This window comes from Zootoca vivipara, chromosome 5 (assembly GCF_963506605.1).
Source record: "Zootoca vivipara chromosome 5, rZooViv1.1, whole genome shotgun sequence".
NCBI classification, from domain to species: Eukaryota; Metazoa; Chordata; class Lepidosauria; order Squamata; family Lacertidae; genus Zootoca; species Zootoca vivipara.
The window spans coordinates 55,258,652-55,284,077 of NC_083280.1; the positions used below are offsets into that span (position 1 = coordinate 55,258,652).

The following is a 25,426-nucleotide window of genomic DNA, read 5'->3' on the forward strand; positions in this document are numbered from 1 at the left end:
ACACACACACACACACACCCTAAACACATATTCTAACAAGCAGTGCAAATAGGACTTAATGGAACTATAACCAAAGGGTTAAAAAAGTTTTTCTGTTCCTTTAGCAAAAATAAACTGGACCAAAAACAACAACAAATAACAACCCCTATCATGAATGCAGGTCACATATTGTGATTACATGATGACTGGTTGAAAGCCAAAACAAATGGAACTGAACAGACCTCCCACATGGAAGTTTCCATAGAAGAAAGCATAGAGTTGGAGTGTTCACCTTAGAAGCCAATAAGTCCTCATAGATCACTCTTCCCCTTTCCTGAACAGTGAGTGGTTTTTATTAAGCACTGGGGCAGCTTGACTATACAAAACACAGCAACTTGGACTTAGAAATGTTGCCTCTCTTAGGTCCAAAACAAGCATAGCTGCCAAGTTATCCCTTTTTTAAAGGGATTTTCCATTATGCTGAATAGGCTTCCTCGCGAGAAAAGGGAAAACTTGGCAGCTATGAAAACAAGGTCCTGGACATCTTACCAATTACCAGTAGTTATCTGGATAACACAGCCCTGGTAATTGGGATGGATGCAAGAAATGCATCTCTTTCCTATTTAGAAGTTGCCAGAAATGTGCAGAGCTCTAACTCTCAAGGGTCGTAGAGAGGATACTGGTGGACACTGCTTAGGTCTGACTTCTCTGATTTGAAGAAGAAATCCAACTGTGCAAACAATCATGTTCATTTCCAGTGCTTATGAAGTCTCTATTAGACCAGTGGTAGGGAACCTGTGGCATTCCAGATATTGCTGAACTAAAACTCCCATCGTATTTCTCTATTGGCCTTGCCAACTGAAGAGAGTCAAAGACCAACATTATCATCCCTCGCTAACAGGACCATTGGTCAGGGATGATGGGAATTGTAGTCCCAAAACATCTGGAGGGCCAAGTTTGGCCATGCGTGATCTAGAGAGTCATAAGTTGCCCTTATCTGTTGTAGATGAATAATCTCACCCACTTTGAAAATGCAGCTAACTAGATTGATACTGGGGCAACCAGTGCATTCAGACTTAGTGATAAATTCTAGTTCATAAATATGGGAATGAACCTATGTGAGCATCAGGACTCATATACTTCCCTCTTCAGCACAGTTGCAAGATCAGAAGCAATGGTCCCATTTTTCACTAAGCACCATTTATGTCTGAACAAACTGTGTTTAACCTTAAGTGTGGTTTACTGAAACAAATTAACTTTGTGTTTATGAAGCTGGCTTGTTTCAATAACCATGGTTAACATTAACCACCATTTAGGGTTCAAAACAGAAGTGAACATTTTGGTTCACTTCCTTGTAGTTTCATCAAAGGAGATGTGGGAGTGCAGGAGTCCAGCGCTTGTCTAGGCTCATTCCCTTAATAACTATAGTTTCTTGTGATGTCTGAAAGCAACCATAAATCATATAATGTTTATTATTAATTCAAAGTGTTCTGAACTAACCTTTGAAGTAAGGTGGCCTGGTTACTGAAAGGAGGATGGTTTGTCTATTAATTTGCAAAAGTGATTGTGTGTGACATGATCTAGTGTCTGCTGCAATATGGTGTAGAATCAGCCTTCCTCAACCTGTACCCTCCAGATATTTTGGTGTACAATTTCCATCTGCCAGAGTCAGTATGGCCAGAGATAAAAGGAGCTGTAACCCAAAACATGTGGAGGATACCAGGTTGGTGGAGAAGAGTGCAGATGCTTCTGTGCCAGGAGACCTAATTACCTCCCTACCTGGCAGTCTTTTTTGCCATTTCACTGTTTGAGGTTTGCTTTTAGGGAGGTCTTAGTCTTCTGATGTGTTTTGAAAATAGCTAGTGACTTTTGCCACAATTTACTAATAATTAAAAGAAAAATTACCATCTGAGCATGTGTTTTTGTTTTAAAAAATCTGCCTCCATTAGATCTCTTAAAACCACCAAGAGGTAAACTTATGAGAAGAAACTTTTTGAGGTCCGGTTATATGTTTTAGGGTCGAGATCACTTCCACATGTTTTGTAAGAGGTACCTCTGAAATGCAACCAGTTTGTTTTTCGGAACTGTTGGCCATTAACATAAACACACAGCTTGCTTTGCTGCTTTCCACACAGGCTGTGTACACAGAAAAATAGCCAACTCCCCCCCCCCCTCTGGCCACACAAATACAGAAACTGCAGTGCTACAGAGGGGAAGAGAAACCACATGAATGGATCAGACAAATAGAAGGGAAAGCAGTGGGTGAGAGAGAAATCAGGAGGGCAAAAGTTCGCATTCACTTCCTGCAGAAGCAGGTAGGCCTCAAGCAGTGTTGGTGCCCTAGAATCAAGTTCATGACCTGGGTTGGGCTTGGTTGGGGTCGGAGAAAGCCTGCAACTTGTTTTAGAGCACCAGGCCTCCAAAGACTCAAAAGGGTTGATTGTTTGTGGCAACAGTAATGAGGCAGGCACTGATACTGGATTAAACTACAATATTGTCACAACTTTTATTGTATACAGCAGCAACAACAAAGGTTACTGGAACTAGCTACATTATTGGGTGTGGGGGCCTCAGTCGTGACTCTTTGCACCTGAGGACTGGTCTGGCTGTCCATTCCTGCCCCTTAATTGCCAAGACAGGAGTTTGACTAATATAATAAAGCATGCAATGAAAATCCAGTAATTGCCCCACTAACTACTCAAAAAACTACTCAAGGGAAGGCGAAGACCATGCACATCTTTGTCCAAACGGCATGGTGTCCAAAAATTTGTTCCTGGCTCCCTTAGAGAGCGACCCTCAGATGACTGAGGTATAGGGTTCCGGTGAAGGTGCGCCAGAAGCAGGCTGCGTTTAAGACGCTCCGCTCAACTTGGAGCGTTAAATTCGATAGCGTTTGTCTTCGAGGGGGGGGAGTGGCGCTAAACACCCCCCCGAAAAAAGCGGGAGTACGGGTCTCCCGCTAATATAGTGAAAAAGCGGCGCGAAACGGCGGAACTGCGTAGCGGCACCGCTTTGAATGGTGGAGCTACGGAGAGGAGCCAGCGCAAAATAAAGAACAGACGACGCTGCAGCGGCGCCCTAGACCCTGCCTGGCGAGCACCAGAGCTCTTCGGCTTGGAGATTAAACAAGAGCTACCGACCCGTGAGTGTTGAGATTGCTTTTATTGGACTTTTAAAACAGACTCCGGGCGGGCGGTTAAGCCGAAGGAACGCCTAATATACCGCTGATAGACTTGCTTTGAAAGCCCTGCGTGTGGGGAGAAATTTTGAGAAGGGAGGCAATCACCAAGACAGCGTGGTGGAATATTAGTGAGAGAAAATTAAAATAGACGCTGCAAGGGCAGATAAGAATTGTCATTAAAGATGGAGACTTGCCAGTAGCTGACTCATGTCGGTGTGTTCCTTTCCGGCGTCATTGCGGAAGTGAAGATAAAGGAACAGCAGCAATAGAAGCGGTGAGAGGAGAGACCAGCAGAGTTAATCTCTGAAAGATACACAGCGACACCCAGTGGATTGAAGTGGTAACTGAGGCTCTTTCTTTCTTCTTTGCTGCTCTCATTTAAAGACATTTTGCAAACTGTGTATGAGACAGCTATAAGACAAATACCCACTCAAATTTTATTTCCTTTATTTTAAAAAAAAAAAGAGAGAGAGAGAGATGAGACCCATTTAAGGAAGAACATAAGGGAACTCCCAATTAAAAGGGGAAACAAGGTATCCGGATTGAAGAAATTAAAGAGAATTAAAGAGAATTGAAACACAAAGAGAACATATAAAGTGAAAATGGCAGGCAGACGACAGAATACAACAAACTCAACAGTGACAGCAGGTAACCAACCAAGAAGACAATCAATGAATAATGAAAATGATGCTCTGGCTGACTTAAAAGAGCTGATAACTGAAATGAACAAAGCATTAAATGAGAAGTTGGATACAGTGGACTCAAAAATTGAAAAATTGGACTCAAAGATTGAAGGAAATTCTAAAATGATTGCTGATTTGACAGGACAAATAAAAGATCTACATTGTAAAAACAAAGAACTTGAGAAATCGGTTAAAGATCTAAATGCCAAAGTAATTAAGCAAGAAGAAGTAATTAAGAAAATGACAGTGGAAAATAGAGAATTAAGGAGGACAAAGGAGAAAGAAGAGGAGGAAAATAAAAAAATAAAGAAAGCACAAGAAGACCTAGCAGACCAACTTTCATTACTTGAGATGAAACAGAAGTCCACGATTCTACGGATGAGGGGCATTCCTGAGTCAGCAAATGAGCAAATAGAAGAAAAAATAATTAAGGAATTGTCAAAATGGTTGAGCGTCAATGAGGAGGAGTTATTGATGGATGTGGATAAGATCTACCGAATCAGATTAGACCGGTCAAAGAACATCAGAGGCCCCGGGGATTGCATGGTTTTTTTTAACTCAATGTTACTCAGAGACAAAATACTGCAAAAGAAAAAACAAGAAAGTCTGATAATAGACGGGAAAATCATCTCTATATATAAAGAAATTCCCAAGAGGATTCGGCAGAAAAGACAGAATTATAAAGTATTGACGGATGCCCTATCGAAGCAGAACATGTGGTATGTCTGGGAGTTCCCAGAAGGGCTCACGTTTACATTCAAAGGTAAAAGGAAAACGATCAGATCGGCGGAAGAAGCGGAAAGATTCTATAACAGACAAAAGAAAGAACTGTTTGGGGAAGAAGAAGAGAATTAAGACGAACTGACTCTAATTTACAAAGGCGGATAATTTAGTTACCAACTTTTGATTTATTTCTCGTGTACATGATGGAATTGTAAACAATAGTTGCCCACCCTTATTGCTTCCCCCCCACACATAATTTCTCCCCTTCCCCTTTTTATCTTTAATCCCTCCCTTCCCCCTTTCCCTTCCCCCCTCTTCTCTTCACCCTCCCTTTCCCTCCCCCCTCCCCCCTTTTTCTTCTTCTTCTTCTTCCTTCCTCCCCCCTTTTGGTTGCTCCTATCCCTCTCTCCCCCCTTCCCCCCTTTCTTTCTTTTTTTTCTTCTCCTTTTCTTATCCTTAAGAGTTTTTTTTAAAATCAAGCCGGCATTGATAGCCTACAACTGGAGTGACATAATAAAGTTATGAATTTAAAAATTATTTCATGGAATATTAATGGACTAAATGATAAAATTAAAAGAAATAAGACGGAGCATATATTGAAAAAAGATTCCTGGGACATTATATGTCTTCAGGAAACGCATGTATCCAAAGATCATGAAAGGGTATTAATTAATAAGAGGTTAGGTACAGAATTTATATCATCCGACGTGAAAAAGAAAAGGGGGGTGGTTACGTATGTGAAATCTAGTATAAAGGCCGAAAAGATATTCCAGGATAAGGAGGGAAGGATGTTGGGAGTGCGCTTGACGTTGCCGACAGGGAATGTGACAATAATTAATATTTATGTACCAAATGGATGTAAATTGGATTTTTTCAAGAAATTAGGGAAGAAGATGGAAGAATATATAGATGAGGAAGAGGTAATCTTACTAGGGGATTTTAATGGAGTTGTATTACCGCAACTGGATAGAACAAAAGGAAAAGGGAAAAATAGAGGTAAATTACCGGACGTTTTTTTCAATATAATAAGTAATTATGAATTAAAGGATGGATGGAGAGTAAGAAATCCCGAAGAAGAGAAATTTACATATTATTCTGGGGCTAAGAAGTCGGCGTCAAGGATTGACATGATCTGGGTGTCATCTAAATTAATGTCTAAGGTAATAAAATGTGAAATACTAGCAAAATCTATAACGGACCACAACCCGGTTATGGTGAGAATAAGAGAATATAACAGATTGATTAGAAGATGGCGATTGGATGAGAGAATTTTAAATGATGAAGTATTTGTTGAAAAGGTTAAAGGTTTGTTGAAAGAATTCTTTAAAAATAATATTTCAGAAGAAATAGATTTGACAACAACATGGGATGCAAGCAAAGCCTTTATTCGGGGCATATATCTTCAACAAAAAAATAGGGTTAAAAGAGAGAGAGAGAAAAATATGGAAGATGTTAGGAGAGAAATGGAGGAGAAGGAAAAGGAGTTAGCTAAAAAACCAGACGATAGGAATTTGGTAATGCAGATTAGACTCCTACAAAATAAATTATCCACATTGACGAGCCACGAAATTGAGAACAAAATAAAATGGATGAAACAGAAGACATTCGAACATGGGGGGAAAGCAGGAAGGCTTCTAGCATGGCAGATACGTAAGAGGCAGAGTGAAAGAATGATTACAAGTATAGTAGATAAAGGGAAAAGGTTGAATAATAGAGAGGATATACAGAAATGTTTTGTCAAATTCTATAAAAATCTGTATAAAAAAGAGAATATTGATGGAGAAAAATTGGGAAACTATTTTACCAAATGTGATATAGGTCAAATTAATGAAGAAGAAAAGGAGTTACTTAACAAACCGATATCAAGACAAGAAATGTATGAGGCTGTTAATAGATTGAAATTGGGTAAGTCACCCGGAACAGATGGTCTATCAAGCCGGCATTATAAATTGTTTTGGGAGGAGATAGGTGGTGTGTACCAATTGTTAGTGAACGAAATTTTAGAAAAGGGAGTGTTTCCAAAATCATGGCGAGAAACATTTATAACATTAATACCAAAGAAGGAGGGAGAGAACGACCAGGTGGGATCCTTCAGGCCGATCTCTCTACTTAATGTCGACTATAAAATCTTCAGTGATATCCTAGCCGGAAGATTAAAAAAGATACTAAACAGGATCATTGGGCATGACCAACAAGGCTTTTTACCAGGGAGAAAAATGTCAAATAATATGAGAATTTTCCTAGATTTAATTGAATATCTAGATTGGATGCCTAGCAAAAAAGCAGCTTTTATCTTCTTGGATGCCGAAAAAGCCTTCGATAACTTGACATGGGAATTTATGAAAAAATCATTGGGGAAAATTGGAATAGGGGGCAAATTTATAGAGGGGATAAACGCAATTTACAGCGAACAGAAGGCAAGATTGATATTAAATGGAGAAATAATGGAAGAATTTGAAATCCAAAAGGGTACCCGTCAGGGATGCCCTTTATCTCCTTTGTTATTCATTTTGTCAATTGAATTTCTGTTAAAAGACATCCAAGGAGACAAAAACATCAAGGGGATAACATTGGGGAAGAATATTTATAAAATTAAAGCCTTTGCTGACGACGTGATCTTAATGTTGGAAGAACCATTGGATTCGATAATTAATTTAAAGGAGAAATTGCAAAAATATGGGGAAGTGTCAGGCTTTAGAGTTAATATGGGAAAGACCAAGATGATAGTCAAAAATATAGGGAAGAAAGAAATAATGGATTTGGAGAAGATTACAAATTGGGAAATAGTTAATAAAATTAGATATTTAGGAATTGTTGTTACCCCCAATAATATAAATTTGTATGAGAACAATTATCTTAGAGTATGGAGGGAGATTAAAAAAGATTTGGACCGTTGGAAAGAATTAAACTTGTCCCTATCAGGAAGGATAGCAGTGATCAAAATGTCAGTGTTGCCGAAGATCCTGTTTTTGTTTCAAATGTTACCTATCATAGGAAAGAAAGAAATTTTTGATTCGTGGAGAAAAGACCTAAGCAAGTTCATCTGGCTAGGGAAAAAAGCGAGAATACAATATAAATTATTAACAGACAGCAAGGAGAGAGGTGGCTGGGGGGTCCCGGATCTCAGACTATATTATGCCTCCGCATGTTTTTGCTGGATGAGGGAATGGATAGTACTAGAAAATTGTGAACTCTTGGAATTGGAAGGGTTTAGGAATAATAAAGGATGGCACGCGTACCTATTGCAAGAAAACAAAGGAAAAGATAAAAGTTTTATAGATCATATAATTAAAAAATCGGTATTTAAAATCTGGGAGGAATATAAAAACCTATTAGAAGCAAAGACGCCCTGGTGGGCGTCACCATTAGAAATGACAACGATGAGTGGCCGAGGTAAAAATAGAAAATGGCCAACCTACCAGGAATTAACAGTAAAAGAAGGGGATCAACTTATATTAAAGCCATATGAAGAAATTAAACATCATTGTACAAGTTGGCTACATTATTTACAAATACAAAGCTTATTTAAAAAACATAAAGAAATAGGATTCAATGAGGGCAAATCTAAATTACAGGAAATTTTGATTGATAATACGGCTAAACCACTGTCTAAGATGTATAAATTTTTATTAGAGTGGGAATTAAAAGATGAGGAGATAAAATCTGTAATGATAAAATGGGCTCAGGATGTAGGAAGACCAATCTATAAAGTGCAATGGGATAAATTGTGGAGATCGACAATGAGATTTACAGCGTGTTCAGGAATTAAAGAAAATATGATGAAGCTCGTATATAGATGGCACCTGACGCCAGAAAGGCTAGCTAAAATCTATAAGACAGAAACAAAAGAATGCTGGAAGTGCCAGGAAAAAACTGGTACGTATTTTCACTGTTGGTGGGAATGTAAGAAAATATATAAATTCTGGAGTGAGATATATGAAAAAATGAAGAAAATGATAAAAATTACGTTTGAAAAGAAACCTGAATATTTTCTATTAAGTTTAATCCCAGAAAGTATACCTAAAGATAGAATTAATATTTTCTTATATGCGTGTGCCGCGGCGAGATTAGTACTAGCTCAGAAATGGAAAGGAACAGAAACGCCAACAATCCAAGAGTGGCAAATTAAAGTAGTAGAGTTTATGAACTTAGCAAGAATGACGGCGGCAATTAGGAATATACCAAAACAGAGAATAATAACAGAATGGAGATACGTAGAAGAGTTTTTCAAAAAAGAAAATATCAAAACAGAGCTAGTGATTTGTCTGGAATAGAGAAAACATGTAGGAAAAACTTAGTTGGATTTAACAAGAGGGAAAGCAAACTAAAAAGGGAAATAATAGCAAGAGAAGCGATATGTTGGCGATTGGAAGCCAATTTTAATTTAAAATGAATGGATTTGATGGAGATAGGCCCATGTGTTAAGATCTAAGCTGGGGCTAATTTTCCTTCTTTTTTTTTTTCTTCTTTCTTTTTTCTTTTTTCCTTTTCCTTTTTTTTTCTTTCCCTTTTCGTTATGTTATGTTATGTTATATTATTATGTTATGTTATGTTATGTTATGTTATGTTATGTTATGCTATGTTATGTTATGTTATATTATGATAGGTTTGCCTAAGTTGATTTTGTATATTATTTGTAGTCTGATGGATTTAATTTATTTAGACCAACCTTGATTTGTTTACTTATGTTGATTAAGTTACGTTGGGTGGCTTAAATATGTAGTTATGTTATTTATATTACTTGATATACTATAGTATTTAAGTTGCCAAGTTATTTTATGTTATTAAGTTACTTTAAATTTTTTTTTTTTTTTTTTGGTGTCTGTACATCTTTTAAAATTTTCTAATAAAGTCTATTTTAAAATTTAAAAAAAAAAAAAAAAAAAGATGACTGAGGTATAGGGTTGCCGGACTCAATAGAGGACAGGACTTCTGTGCCTTTAATTGCCTTAAAGAGAAACCAGCAGACCCTTTGTTTAATTTCCAAGCAAAGGGTTTGCTGGTTTCTCTTTAAGGTTTCCAGACTCAAAAGAGAGCAGGGCAATTAAAAGGCACAGAAGTCCTGTCCTCTATTGAGTCTAGCAACCCTACTGAGGTAACTGTAAATCATTTGTGACCTGCCAGATTTTGCTAAACTGCAACTCCCATCAGCCCCAGCAAGCATGGCCTATAGCAAATGGGAGTTCTAGTTCAATAATCTCTGGCAGGACAAAGGCCCCCTCACATGGGCCTTAAATAAAGGGAAGCAACTCAACTCTTGGCCCTGGCCTGACATTCACTCGTGTCACCTGTCTTTGGCTGCCACTAAATCTGCTTGACACATCTGCTTGTCTGTCTCTGAATTTTCTTCTTGCCCCATTTGCTTCACTAAAATGAAAAGGGATAATAAGTTGTGCAGTTTCCCAGTTGTTCAGGAGCAGCTGGTTCTTGCATACATCACCCTCACTTTCCAGTTTATTGAAAACAGGAATGTAGGTAAGTCCTTGTACGAAATCCATTGCATCCTCTTCATAGCACTGGCTCAGTAAGATGGTTCCAGTTACAGAATTTTAAAAATTATGCAGACTCTGTTAGGCATTAAATAGCTCCCCACATCACTGGAACACCGGAAGAAGAATCCCAGTGATGTGTGTGTGTGCGTGCGCAGTGGTACCTCGGGTTACAGACACTTCAGGTTACAGACTCCGCTAACCCAGAAATAGTACCTCAGGTTAAGAACTTTGCTTCAGGGTTGCACGGTGGCGGCATGGCAGCAGCAGGAGGCCCCATTAGCTAAAGTGGTACCTCAGGTTAAGAACAGTTTCATGTTAAGAACGGACCTCCGGAACAAATTAAGTTCTTAACCTGAGGTACCACTGTATAAACAGCTTGCCATATATATATATATATGCGCTGTGAAATAGAAATACCATATTTCCCAGGTCTCTACATCCCAAGGTGCCCACACGTCTGCTGTCTTTGTGAGTTTGTCATCTTGCATGTGTGCGTCACATTCCTCTTTTCCTCTTCACTACTGTCCTTTCATCTCCTTGAGCTTTGCTTACCACTTTCATCCATAAATTTGTTCACGGTATCACATAATGGATTTGATATCCTGCTGATGCTGTATTTCACCTCTTCTGCTTCTATTAAAAAATAATTGATACTTATTTCCCTTACACGTTTGAGGGTGCAAATCAATGTTTCATTCGGTGAGTCACACTTTGGCAACACAGTGTAATCTTACCTTTTTGTATAGGATTTCTTCGCTGGTCTGATCTGCTAGACCGTGTGAACGCATTGCAGGCTTGTGAATATACTGACTTTGGAAAGTATATTGTTTTTCTTGGCATCTTGTAAAGGAATAAAATAAGCATTCCTGACTTAATATAGTAAGGGCTGCCTGAGTTTTGGCAGCACTTCTGCTAATAGATTGCTGCCCTTTGGTTCAGGCATTTCCCAGGGTTGCCGCTGCTACATGTTTTGCAATTCACTGTCAGCTCAGTGTATGAATTATTCTTTTTGGGAAGGGGGTGAGGAATCCATATTATTCTAAAAGAAAAATAAGATTTATAGAGTTCTGCTGTCTTATATTCTTGTTTATGAATTTTCTGTAAACTTTCAAGCTGTATAAGGCAAATAAAAATTAAAGCCACACTAATTTAAGGAGCGGACCCTAATGTATTTCAGTTTTCTTCACAAGCGTCCACAGTAAAGTATTAACTTCTTACAACCAAACTGGCAACATTAATATTGGGGGTGGGGGTGGGGAGTGCTGTGCTTTCCCTGCCCATGTTCCTGGCATAAGTCACTTTTCAGAAGTTATTTGTGTTTCAGAGGAAGTCCCCATAGGCACCAAAAGGAATTGAAAGTTGCACCTAGTTTGGCTCTTAAATTGTTGAAGATAGTTCCCATGCCAGTTTGACACATTCACAAATGTACCTTGCTTGATTCTAATCTCCACATGCAACAGAATGAAGTTGTAGAATCCCGTTGTGATAAATAGACTGTATTTCTTCCTTGTACCTCCTGCAAGAAAAATAATTAGCACATAAGGGGAAATATTCTACCCCAGAATACTTCTTGCTGTGCTAGTTTTCTATTCAAAGTCAGTGATGTGGCAGACTTCTACACTGGAGGTTGGGAGGAGATTAGTACTAGATTTTAGAGTCTGCCTTGACCTATATTAGATTGAATCGGATCCCTTTGAAGCTGATGTAAGTGAAATCTCTTTTACTGTTGCCTCACCACATTTCCAAATCCACTGTGGATGCCCCCATCACTATCCTGCTATGCAGCAAACATAAAATCCTGCACTTACTTGAGTGTTGCTGTCCAGGCTGCTGGGAACCTAACCTTGCAATTATTTCTCTTCCTGCACAGTACAGTACAGTATTAGGTGGAAAGCATTGTTTAGCTTAGATCCTTGCCACAATGAGAAGTGATGGCTGGCTTAAGTCCCTAAATGCTTCTCTTGTCTCACCCAGGTAACCCAAATACATTTGCACTGGGAGAAATGTGATGGTATCTGTGCCCACAAATGCTGGGTGCAAAGCTTTTGAGACTAATTATTTTAACATCAGCCTTGACTTTCAGAATTTGAAATAATACGTGCTGGCTCTGTGTTTTATGAACATTACATGAGGCCACATGATAATAGGATGATTAAAGGAAGGAAGGAAGGAAGGAAGGAAGGAAGGAGGGGGCGCACAGAAAGGAGAGAAACAATGACTGTGGTTTGCTCTGGGCTACATAGTTAAGTCAGTGACTCAGCATGGTGAGGGAGGGAGGGAGGGAGGGAAGCACTTGGAAAGACTTAAATCTAGGCATGTCCAGGCTTCTTTCATCTAGGCATGTCCAGGCTTCTTTCATTTCATTATGTGCTGCTGGAAGGCATTTAATTAGCTCCTCTGCTTTAATAACTCTTTACTCCCCTTTCCCTGAATATTGTATAAAGATAAATTAAAAAGCAAATCATAATCGAAGCTTCCAAAATACTGGGCCTTCCCCGCAATAAATTATTCTATTCCATATCCAAGAGAGAGAGAGTAATACTGTTTTCAAAAATGTATTTATTGAACAGCTTTCCTGTTTCATTTAGGCAGTCGTGAGGCTGGGATGTGTCTCTGTTGTCCTCTATAAAACATTATGCACACCTGATGGTCCTGCTTAAATTAATGGATTAAATAAATAACTTCAAATGAAGTTCCTTCTTTGAAATTGGTGTTCATCAGTTGTCAACAAACTGGCTCATATTAGAGTTTTAAAAGCACTGTGATAGTTTGCCTTTGTTTTAGCTTCAGCTCATTTTAGTCGCCCTTTCATTGTCATTCAGAATTTATAGGTGCTGTTAATTCTTTTTTACGAGGTGGGAGCATTCCTTTGACATGTTTTACTGTAGATTGCTTTCTAAAATGCTAACCACTCTTTGAGTTGATCCAGCAAGCAAGAGACATTTATGACTTGCAATAGGATTTCGGATATGCACCTTATACTGGATTAGGACCTGCATCGGCAATTTCCGTCCTCACCCTTCCCCTCAGGTGGGCGGGGTTTGCGACATCGCACGAGGCTTACCTGGAACAGGTGCCACCCACCTGCTCGGGTTGGCCTATGACCTGCCACCTGGCCAGGTAGGACAAAGGACACCTGGCTGGGGTGGGGTGGGGTGGAGTTAAGGCCAAGGAAAGTCGGCTGAGCCTTGTAGTCAAGCCTCTTTGTTCTTTCTTCCTGCTAGAGAAAAGGATTCTGTTCACAGGGTTTCTGGTACAGGGATCATGTGTACAGAATTTGGCACTGAACCGGTAACCATGTGTGCAGAACAAAATGTATTAAGTCATGTCTGCCAATACCTGCAGCAATGATTACCTTTGCAAACCATTCCCCCTTTCCCCACCTTTCCCAAACAAGTGGTACGTAGCTGCTAGTCCTATTAATTGCTTAGGCAATTAGACATTAATGAAAAACCCACTGCTGCACATGCATATCTCTGGGTAGCACCAATAACACTCTAATTTGCTAACACAACACACAGTTTTAATCCTAATCTGAATTTTTAGGCCCTTTTGCCCCCCCCCTTTTTTTTAAAAAATCCATTCCCATTCTAAGAGCCTTTACAAAGGTAAGGCTTAAATTACACCACTCTGTGCTGTTTATGCAAATGCGTTCCTGATTATTGTTCATGGAAGAGGCACTTGTAATGCAAATGAGCATTTCCCCCATGTAGCACTCCAGACGTCACAATATTTGTGCTCTTTGATTTAACTTTAGGAGCTCAACAGGATTTAGAAAAAAGAAAAAGGGAAGGCCGCCTTTACCTTACATAAATTGATGATGATTGCCATGTTGAGGAATAAGAGGAAACTGACAAATGAGCATCTCACACATGTTTATTTGAGGATTTCTGCCTTAAAATGCCTTAAACAAAAGATACAGAACTTGGTCTCTTCTGGAAACTCTCTGTACATGACACATTCTGCTTTGCAAAACGGTGTTTTATAACATCTGCTGAGGAAGGGAGTTTTGCAGCTGATTTTGTTTTAACCCCAGAAAGAGAAGGCTAACTCTTTCCAGAAGGCATGTTGAATCCCACAGATGATCTTGAGCCAAGTCATACAGTTCTTGACTTTGAACTAGTGTTTCACCAATATTGGCCCAGGCTTGAAGACTCAGCACAACTGCAAATAATTGCATTACTCACCAACTATTTATTATATAGCTCGTTTTCTTGCCAAAAATAACCCGAAGCTATGAAAATATGTGTCTGGCTCTCAGGAGATCTATTACACTTATCAGGGTTTGATCTGATAGATGAATCGCTTTAGACAGATCATAGAAAACATTTTGTTTCAGGATCCGCCCCCCCCTTCTCTGTGCCTCAACATAATATTTCCCTGCTTTAGAAGTTTTCTGGAAATTAACAATAAGTGCTATGCTTAGGGTGTTCCTGTTAAGGGTGAACTGGCCTATAAATAATGCTAATTTATCTCTCTAAAGCGATGGACATATTCTTTCGTGAAAGATGTCTGCAAGAAATACATTAGTTTAAAAGGATTAGATTAATATTTTATGACTGGATATTTACTTAGTTTTCTGCTTTGCTTTTTTTTTTAGCCACATCAATGGGCACAGCAGTGGAAAGGACTTTTGTAAAAGATGGGGCCCTTGGCAATGATCAGGGCTCCAAGAAGGGAGAAGTGCCATCCCTTTAGCATTTCTACTGAGACAGCAACATATCCTGAGCCAGTGGTTGTACTTGGCTACTGCTGAACCAGCAACTGAGCCTTTTGCATTTGCTTCCCCTTAAGCCACGGGTGTCAGACCCAAGGCCCGCGGGCCAAATGCGGCCCGCGAGACCTCGCCATGCGGCCCGCGAGACCTCGTCATGTGGCCTAGAGCGCCAGAATGCAGGGGGCGCTGAGCAGCCCGCCCGCCGCCCGCTGCCGCCACTGCCACCGCCGCCGCCGCACTGTGCTGCCTGGGGCCGACTCCCGCGTCTGCAGGGGGGCGTAGTTGGCCCCCTGCACCAGCCCCTCCCCGCCGCCGCATCATACCCTCTGCCAGCCAATAGGGCTCAGGGGGGCGGAGTCCAGCTGCAGCGGGAGAATTTCTCTTTGCTGGGCTTCCGGCGAGGCATCACGGCGCGCGCCACGGAGCTCCTGAGGGCAGCCAGCGTGTTCGCGCTGCCCAAAGGGCTCCTAAGCCACTGAGACCGCCGCCGCGTGAGTGCCGGGGGTTCCTGTTGGCCCCCCCCAGCTGAACAGAGAGAGAGAGAGAGAGAGATCGACCCTACTGCGCAAGTGCCATTCATTTCCATGGGAGTTCGCCCTGCAAAGCCCCCTGAAATGAATGGCGGCGGCAAGAGTGGGTCGTTTCCTGAGCCATTGAACAAGGTTAGTGGCCGCTGGAGACGCAGGGAGGGAGGGAGGGAGGCTCTCAGAAGCAGCCGGAGCCCACCCGGGCAGATTAACCCTTGGGCTGCTGGGTACCATCAGCTCATTCACCCGCTGCCTTTCTTCCGCTGCTTTCGAGAGAAGTCCGGTTAGGCGGCAAGGCTGGAGTTGCAGGCTGATGCAAAGGAAGGGGCTTGAGGAGCTGGGGACGGGGAAAGAGATCTCTGCTGGCACCAGAGAGGGATGGCTGGTCTGGCAGTTTCAGCTCACGGAGGATTGTTTTCTGTTTGAGAAGTGGGGAGGCTATTGACAGGGAAGCGATCGCTCACTTTCCCTCTGGAGAGCTCAACAGCTGCTATCGGGCTGGCAGCGCCTTGAAATCAATTTTAAAGAGAGGGAAAGGGGAGGAGAACAAGCGGGGATGGATGGAAAGAAGGCGGGAGGGAGGGAGGGAGAGAGAGGAGGGAGGGAGGGAGAGAAGGAGGGAGGGAGGGGAGGAGGACAAGCCGGGAGCCTCTGAGGGGGAGAGCGAGAGAGCTAGGAGACAACGGGGAGCAGCCGCTTTGCAGCCGGCCTCAAGATCTCACATCTATACACTCTCCGATCTATGGCAAGGAGGGATAATATTTGTCAGCTGCAGTCCTCCCCCACCTTTTCCATTCTAACCCAAGAAGGGAGGGAGCTAATGTCTAAGAGGCATTTCCTCTCGGTTCCAAAAACAAAACAAGAATTAGCCCATTATAAAAGAGGAGAGAAGAACCCCGCAAGCGAGTAAAATCTAGTCAGAAAAGTTTAAAAAAAAGTTAATGCCTTGTGTTTGCCATATGTGTAATAAACAGTGTTTGGCAATATTTGTATGTTTTTTTAAAAAATTACTCTGTTACCAAAAATCATTTTTCAATAAATTGTACAATAATTGTACATTTGAATACCTACTTGCCATTATTCTGACTATGTTTTTGCTTTCAGAGCTAGTTATTACTTACATTATTACAAAAAACAGTAATAATTGAATGCAGTGACAATAATTTATAATAATAAAGAGTGGACACATAGTCCTACAGATACAACCGGCCCTTTGAGGGTGAGCAAACTGCTGATGCGGCCCCCCGATGAATTTGAGTTTGACACCCCTGCCTTAAGCAGTTCATTAATCAGTCACTAGAGTTTGCCATCACCCCAGAATCTACCTGGACTTTTCTATTCTCCTTCCCTTTATTTTTCTCCTCTTGTGCTTCCACTTGACAAACAGTATACAATGCAAAAATTAAAATACTAAGTTAGAAGTGTCATTAATATTACTGAATTCTTTAATTGTTTGAAGTTGCCATTACATTTACCTGATATAGGAGGAAAGCTGGCTGTGCTTATATCTTGATTCATTGCTCAAGTTACTATTTAAGTTGCTTGAGTTGCTATTGACTAATGATTATTTTGGCCCTCTCTATTCTTAGGGGAAGTTGCCAGTCCTCTTGCTCGGACGTTCAGGAGAGTTACGGCCTGGTGAATTTGTGGTTGCAATTGGAAGTCCATTTTCTCTTCAAAATACCGTGACTACTGGAATTGTTAGCACCACCCAACGGGGAGGCAAAGAACTGGGACTTAGAAACTCTGATATGGACTACATCCAAACGGATGCAATTATCAATGTAAGTCACTTTCCACAAAGCCATTCTCTTGCATTCATGGTTCCCACCTCAAAATACATCCAGATTCTGTTGCTGCCTTGTCATTCATTCCTATAAAGTTGATGCATTAGGATTGGCCAAAATTGTTTCTTGGAACATGCAAAGGAAGCAATTTGCAGTGATCTTTCTGGTTGCTCTTTAAAGAGACATATTTTTTATTATAGTTAGCCGAATTCTCTTAGAATTATTAAGTGCAGGCAATGTTCATCAGAGGTCTTTAAAGATCCATCACAGAGTTTGCCAAAATATCACATTGCTGTTCTTTTGTTTGCTTTTTTAAAGAGACAAGCTATTTTTTGGGGGGGGGGGGGACTAATAAGACATCTACTTTTAGTGCTTCTTCTGCTAGCCTTGAGAGAAGAGGTAATTCTTAGGGAGAATTCTCAGTCTAATTCTCAGAAAGTTGGGCTAACTTCCTGTAATCTAGGAGTGTACAGAATTAAGAAAACCGACATATTTTCCTAAGCTTCGTTAGCAAGGCCATCAAATAAATGAATCAGTGTCTAGCAGTTTTTAGACTAAAAGAGAGGCAAAGGTGACCATGAACTTTACTGGAAAAAACAGAAGTTTTAGAGATGTTTAAAGGAAAGCATCAAAATTATCATTGAAATTTAGTGGTCTTTCGTATAAAACAATACTAGGTAAAAGTTCTCCCTGTCTTGTTTTATTCAATGAATGGCAAAACTGAATCCCCTGATTTAAGTACCTCCACACAGGAGAACTTTATTTTGGCTGCTATGGTAGTTTGTTTGGTCTGTAGTGTGCTTTGGTAAGCCTTCCATATCAGCCCCCTTTGAAATCCCTGTTCCTTCTCCAAGTTCTTGGCTTCATGCTTTTGTGCCCTTCCTCTCATGAGATTGCATGTGTTAAAAACAGTGTGCATTTTTTCCACAAAGTGTCACATATTGATCGTAAAGGGTTTTCTTTTCCCCAGCCTAACAATACAGGAGGGGTCTGTTAATCCTTAGTCCATCATTAGAAAGTTTAGGCATTCTAGGCTACATAAACTATATCAAGTTTATTCCAACCAGGTTTGTATAGTAACCTCTCCATAAGAGAATGCTGTGCATAAATGAATGTGAACCCCTCCCTCCCAGAATGTTTTGTGCAGCAACTCTATTTCAAAATGTAAAGAACTGTTGTAAATGGGAGGAAACGAAAGATTAAAGACATTTCCCCCCCTTCTAAATTCACAGTATGGAAACTCCGGAGGACCTTTAGTAAACCTGGTAAGAGTTCCTTTCTAATAGCACTTCTAACTGATGTTTTGGATTTTACTATTGATTCTCTTGCCTCTCCATCCCTTTCCCCCATATTGGTAGAGGAAAGCTAACAAGTGCCTGTACAAACATCAGACTCATTAATCATTCTTTAATGTTGGTGCTGGTAAATGGTGTGATGCTCTTGGAGTTCAGTATTCAAAACATTTACTGTGTGCATATTTCAAAATGAATGTAATGCGTAACATATTTGCGTACTTTCTCAGTAAATAATAATATTATTTAGAATCTTATTTCCACCCTGCCCCAAACTATTTCCTAGGCATATAAGAGGCTGAAAGGCAGACTCCCTGTGTCTGTTAGTTTCTTATGTTTACTGCATGATTCTCTCTACCAGCATGTTAGCAATATGATTCTGTGTAAGTCAGAATTAAGCACCCAAGGGGGTCAAAGGGAGGCTGACCCTTTTGGTATTAGTTTGTGATATTTCTGTGCCACTGTCTGCATAGCCAGTGGACTGTGTGCAATTCAAAAGCTTGTGCTGTACAAGAACATGGAAGACTTGGATTCTAATGCCATGAATAAGACACTGTCTGTTGGCTTTGCTTTGTTTTGGCAAGGTGGAAAATGTAGAGATTGGCTTCACAAAATTGCTGAAGTGTATTATCAAGATTTGGAAACCCCATTCTATGAAGCAGTGAAAAGTTTTGCATAAATAGTGGCACATGAAGAGGTTCAGCTAGTTCTTTCTAACATGCTAGTTTTACAGATAAATAGAATAGAGTCCTCTGAGGATTGCCTTGAAGCCATTGTTGAAGTCTTCAGTTTTTTTAGGTGTGACTTCACATTTTCCTCCATTGAAGGCTGTTTGGCAGCTTTGGCAAAATTATTATTGTTAAAAAGAAAGTTTTCTATGTCATATCCTTTAACAGAACTATTGTTTACTCCAAAACCAAACATTCAAAATACCTGTAAGGTTCTGTCCGTTTTGATTAAAAATAAAATAAAATAAAACTCAATTTAGTCCAGCTACGATTATGGACTGCTTTCTTTTTTTCTTTTTATTTCAATGTAACAGAGTTCCTTAAAGCAAACATGTTGAGTAAGTCTTGTTGGAAAAATAAATCTTGAAACCAGTTGAAGGAAAGTTTTTTGGTTAGTTTAAGTGAAAGTATCAAGCTGTTGTGCAGAGCATATTTTTGCAGCTAGAAAAGACTGGGGCGATGCCTGATCTCATAACCAAGTCGTATCCTTGAGTAGAACTGTCTGTCCTAGTTTGCAACAGCGGTCTCAGCTCTTGGGCAGTAATGTCCCAGCTCTGCTACCTGACTTTGAAGATGCCAGGAATCGAACGTGGAGCCGTATGCGTGGCAGCATGTCGCATTGTGCTTGATTGTCTTGATGTTAAACACTGGTCCTTTCATACCCCTGATAAGAACTCGGGAGTCTCAAAGCGGGTGGGGAAGAAAAAGAGTGGAGGATGCTTTCACCTAAATGAAAGCGTGGGAGGGGGGGCATTAAATTTTCCAGGGTACATTCAGTTCATGATCAGTTTAGGAACAGGGAGCTATGACAAAGAGATCGCACGCAAGGTCAGCAGCTCAGGTTAAACTGTGATAGAAACTGCAGTCTTTATTTGGGCCGCTCATGCTTCCTTAATTATTCACACTACTGCAGGATGGTGAAGTGATTGGTATTAATACTCTGAAAGTCACTGCTGGGATTTCCTTTGCAATACCATCGGACAAAATTAAAAAATTCCTCACTGAGTCACACGACCGACAAGCTAAAGGTACTGTACTGTACTGGTAAAGTAAACCTTCAGTCCTATACACACTCAGTTACATGAGAATAAGTTCCATTGAATTAGTTCAATCCTACACGTATCTGCCATTCTACACAGTATACAAAAGTCACAGCACTTCAAACTTCAGGAAAATATTATCCCACCAGCAAATCTTTCACCCTCGTGTGCTAGTTTATCATAATATTGTTTACGTGAGATAATGTTCAACAATACTACTTCCCGCTTATATTCTGAAGTGGTACCTCCCATAACATTCTGCTTCATTGGGGTAGAATGTCTCCTGTTCAGATGGGAAAGGCAAATCAAAATAAATGCTACATTTTCCTTCTCAAAACAGGAAAAGCTGTAACTAAGAAGAAATATATAGGAATACGCATGATGTCTCTTACTCCTAGGTAAGTTTAAAAATTACTGTGGATGTTTCTGGACAAGGAATATACCAGCCTGGAATTGCCACTCTTTGTTGACACCAGGCCCACTGGCTTGGCCCCAGGACAGTGGGGGCTCGGGGCTGCGCACATGCGTCGAACATCAGCACACCCCGCAGCATGCTGATGTCATATGCACATGTATGTCAGTGGGCGTGCTGACATCAGACGTGCAGGACCCCATGGCTTGCACGGCCCCAGCTCAAAAAAGTGTGGGTGCCCAGCCCCGTCATGGGGAATGTTGTGGGGCTGGAGTACCCAGGGCTCCCCACCCAGCTAGCGCTTATGGATGACACCTTTTATGGGGGAGTCACACTCCTCAAATTGCTGCCCTCCTTTGTTTTCCCCATACAACTTCCATCTTTTTTTCTTAAACCATAGAAAACCTTCTCTCCCTCTTTCTTAAATACAATGTCTTTGATGAGTGCACAAAGAAAAAGTGCAATTGAGGCAGGAGGAATGAACCATATTGAGGATATGGTTGCTACTGCTTCACCATTTCCTGTTTGCATTGCCCCTTTATCCATTACTTTTCAATGAGAGTTTTGCCAGCTCTGAGGTGTTGCTGAGGGAAAGATCAGCTGGAAACTCTTGAATTACATCATATATGTTTGATCATATCACTTGTTTATTATTGGATCATTATGTGTCAACATTCATGTTCTGGATGATTTTCATTTATTTTAATTTTTCAGTTCACTTACATTTTGTGGGTGGGGAGGACATGGTTGGACCCTTGTTTATTTTTCTGGATTACCATTGCCATACACTGCAGCCCATTTTTTTAAATTTGCAGAGCCAACGAACAGATGGTTTTCATCTTGTCCCTGGCAATTGTTAAGTAGCAGAGCTACTTAGCAGAAGAGCTAGAATCTGATATTCAGAGACATAGAAAGAGTTGACAAAATCTGCCCCAAAAAAGGAGAAAACATTCTCTACTTGCAAGCATCAGATGCTTTCTTAAACTCAAAGGGTTAGGACATTTCTAGATCTAAAGCAACACTGATTTCAAAAACCAGTATAATTGCAAAATGAACAGATTGGTAAGGCAAAAAAAATTCTGCACTTCTATCCAGAATAATGTTCCTCAATGGCGGTGACATGTTTTTCTTTCTTTCTTTAGACTTAGGAAATTTGTAGAGGTTATGTCAAAAGTAAAAGAGTGGCCTCTGTGTTGTGTTGTTTTGCTTTTCTGGAAATATGTTTCTTATTTAACTTGATTGGGTTTGTTTTTCCTAGCAAAGCTAAAGAACTGAAGGAGCGCCATAAAGACTTCCCTGACGTCATTTCTGGAGCCTATATTATTGAAGTAATTCCAGATACACCAGCTGAGGCGTAAGTTAAAGAACCCCTTTGATTCAAAAACCTGCCACTATTCACTTAAAGGATAAACACCTAGCAGGCCTTTAACTATGTTGTTTAATGGCAGGAAAGTTGTTACCCACAGATGACATCTGCCTGCTATTTCAGGAAATCTGTTGGTTTCCCAATACCATAAATCTAGAAGATGATTTTTGCCATTTTGCCATTTGTTAGAGACTTGTGCAATATTTAGAAGAGCGGGGGAGACTAACAGACTGTTTCTCCCAGCTGCTGTGCTTATGCAGTTGCAAAAGGTTCACATGGGAGGATCACAAAAGCAAGCCCACAGTTGTCCCAAAGCTGGGAGCTGACCCAGCAGTTGCGCTTATCACTGCTGCACTCAGTACTTGGGTACGGCTACAGTATCATGGGATTGTGTCATGCAGTCGCTGCTAGAACAGGGTGAAAGTTGTAGCTGCTGGAGTTCCTTGTATAACAAGAATAATAATTTATAGCTACTATTTGCATAGCATTTTCACGGGGCCCCTGATAGCACTGAGCTCTGCAAAGCAGATCAGTGCTCCTTTTGGGTTTCCTGTTCCCCTGCCTCTTGCAGCCCACACCTGAACTGGAAAGAAGATGAGGTGGAGCGGTAGCTCTTTGCAGGTCCCATAGCAGGGAGAGACAAAGCAACACCAGTTTACGGTGGTCTCTGCTGCCTGTTCTGCCTCCTCCTCTGCCTCCCCTGGTCCTCTTCCCTGCAAATGATCCACACTTGTCCTTGACGCTCAGCCTCTTGATCCAATGCTCCTTGGTCACAGCCCTTTCGGCAGCGCAGCCTGCTTTTATGCCCCGCAGGTGGCCTCCTGGGACACTGTGCTCACTAGGTCTGCCAGTAAGGCACAGCCCACATCTCTGGGGCCATCGTTGACCCATTCAAATTTGGTGGGTAATCCTGCCAGCCTCTGATGTTGGCTGAGGCCAATAGAGACCATGCAGGGCTGAATTCCTTTCCCTCCTCTGTTCTTGTGGCCACGCTGGGCCGCAACAGTCACCACCATTGGAATATGCCGGTATGCGCTCTTTTTTCCAGTGGTGGAATGCTTGCCTGGCACCTTCATTACATTTCTCTTCTTCTGGAACCTTTGGCTAATTAAACAATCAATGGCCTTTTAAACCGGTGTGTGTGTGTGTGTGTGTGTGTGTGTGTGTGTGTGTGTGTGTGTGTGTATTATTTTTGTTTGTTATTATGTTGTGCATTTTTTGTGTTTTTATATTGTAAACAGCCCTGTGATCTTTGGATGAAGGCGGTATAGAAATTTTAATAATAATAATAATAATAATAATAATAATAATAATAATAATAATAAATGATGAATAGTACCTTTCTCTTGACCCATAAGCACATATTTAGAATCTTTGTGGCCCCCATGCTCATTTCTTAAAAAGGGGGGAGGGTTTCTGTGCCTCGTTGTTGCACAAGTAGCTTGAAATCACCAGTAATTTAATGCATGCAATTTAAATGTTTTTATTTGTACAGCATACTATGCTTGTTTTCATGGAGCTGCAATAAGAGAGAGTAAAGTAAAACTTTCTCACTTTCACTTTGGTGTTCCCCCTTAAGCATCATAAAACGGCAGTCTGTACAAGAACTTTTGTGTGGAGGGGGGAAACACTTCTGAAAGAAGTGCTTGTGTAAGGCATTTCCCTGCATGAGACAGTAGCTCGTGACGGCTATAAACTGATTATGTTTAGGGGTTGAATCATGTCTCATCCCGCTAGCTGGGTTAATGTTTCCATAACTCAGAGCCAGAATTTTTCTACAAGAAGGGGCAGGATGATACAGGGAGAAAGATGCTGAATGCTCTTCATTTGCCTTAATGCTGTCAGTGACTCTTCTGCCATCTCTGTTCAAACAGCACCATCCACCTTTATATATGGATTTATTCTTGCTGAAAAAGCTCAACTTTGATTTTTCTGTCACCATTGAATGCACACAGGTTAGAGTAAGGAGACGAGCTAAGGCAATACCACCTAGAGAGCATAAGAAATCTATTTTGTGTAGTACCAGTAGCACAAAGGAACTAGAAAGGCAAAACTTTCTAAAAAGGATCTAGAAAGGCCCCAGCTTTTCAGAACATGTTCCTGCCATTTGTCCTTTTGAATAGCTTCTCTCTCTATGTCTCTCTATCTCTCTGTCTGTCTCTCATCACCTGTTTTGCTAAAGATCTGTTGTATTCTTGCTTAAGAGTTGTGGGTTTGGTATCTTGGGGGTGGTTGTTACAGAAAGCAGCTATGTTTCTTGCAGTTGAAGTAATTATTTTCCGCCTCTCTCTATTTCAGCGGAGGCCTGAAAGAAAACGATGTGATTATAAGCATCAATGGGCAACCGATACTCTCTGCCAACGATGTCAGTGACATTATCAAAAAGGACAATACACTCAGCTTGGTAGTACGTAGGGGCAATGAAGACATTATTTTAACAGTGATACCTGATGAAATTGACCCTTAAGTAGAAACATGAGCTGGATTTCATGTTATCTGTTAATAGCAAGCAGTGGACTGTTTATATTATCTCTGTGCTGGTACAGGAAACATTAGACTTTTGACCAACAACCTGCATGTTCAGTGGAACTGTATTGGCCAATAAAATAATTTTCATGTAATTCTGAGGTACAAAACCAATGCAATCTTCAAGATGATACTTCTGTTCTCTATGTATGCTTTGTATTCTCTACAGGCTGCTCCTTTTGTTAATGTTATTTCTGTGGTCAACATCTGATCCCACCTACGTTGCAAATGTATCACTACTTTGAACCAATGCTTTCCCAAAGTTAAACCACAACTAAACCATACATTGCATTGGTGGTCCCCCCCCCCTGTAGCTTTAGTTTTCCTGGAAATACAACTGTTTATATGAGTGACAGATGACTAACATGTTTGAAATGCTCACTTGTACACACACAGCCCAAGTGATATTTCCTTACTGAACCCATGCTGATTTTTTATTTTATTTTTTAAAAATCCTTGTTTTCCTAGATTAATTAAAATATTTCCAACAGTATTGTTGTTTGTGTTTTCCCTGATGAAAATTCATTCAGTATTGTTGTTTTTTCATGTTTTCAATGCCTCCGTATCCCAAACTCAAGGCACTGCATATAGATAGGTAAAGGTAAAGGGACCCCTGACCATTAGGTCCAGTCGTGACTGACTCTGGGGTTGCGCGCTCATCTCGCGTTATTGGCCGAGGGAGCTGGCGTACAGCTTCCGGGTCATGTGGCCAGCATGACTAAGCCGCTTCTGGTGAACCAGAGCAGCGCACGGAAACACCGTTTCCGTGCATATAGATAGAGATACATAATTTCATTACATATCCTTGCAGATACAAATGGATTATGTACAACTTCCAAACTCACCTCTCTTCACTGTACTTAAAGGCTGATGTTAATTTTTTAGAACCACATTTGTCACATTTATGGGAACCTTTGTGAAGTGGGTCCTTAGCGAGCCCTATGCAGGATTGCCTCAGATTGCAATTTTGTGC

General features: G+C 40.7%; 1 protein-coding gene across 1 annotated transcript in view; it reads left to right on the forward strand.

The window, feature by feature from the left end:
- HTRA1 (HtrA serine peptidase 1) overlaps nucleotides 1-24,946 on the forward strand; it is a 52,398-nt gene extending 27,452 nt beyond the window's left edge. Inside the window, exons 4-9 of the mRNA XM_035138717.2 lie at nucleotides 16,892-17,086; nucleotides 18,322-18,354; nucleotides 20,023-20,137; nucleotides 20,490-20,547; nucleotides 21,820-21,915; nucleotides 24,226-24,946. Coding sequence (XP_034994608.1) covers nucleotides 16,892-17,086; nucleotides 18,322-18,354; nucleotides 20,023-20,137; nucleotides 20,490-20,547; nucleotides 21,820-21,915; nucleotides 24,226-24,394 — 666 coding nt within the window. The 3' untranslated portion in view covers nucleotides 24,395-24,946. The remainder of the gene's footprint in view (nucleotides 1-16,891; nucleotides 17,087-18,321; nucleotides 18,355-20,022; nucleotides 20,138-20,489; nucleotides 20,548-21,819; nucleotides 21,916-24,225) is intronic.
- Nucleotides 24,947-25,426: the final 480 nt, after the last annotated feature.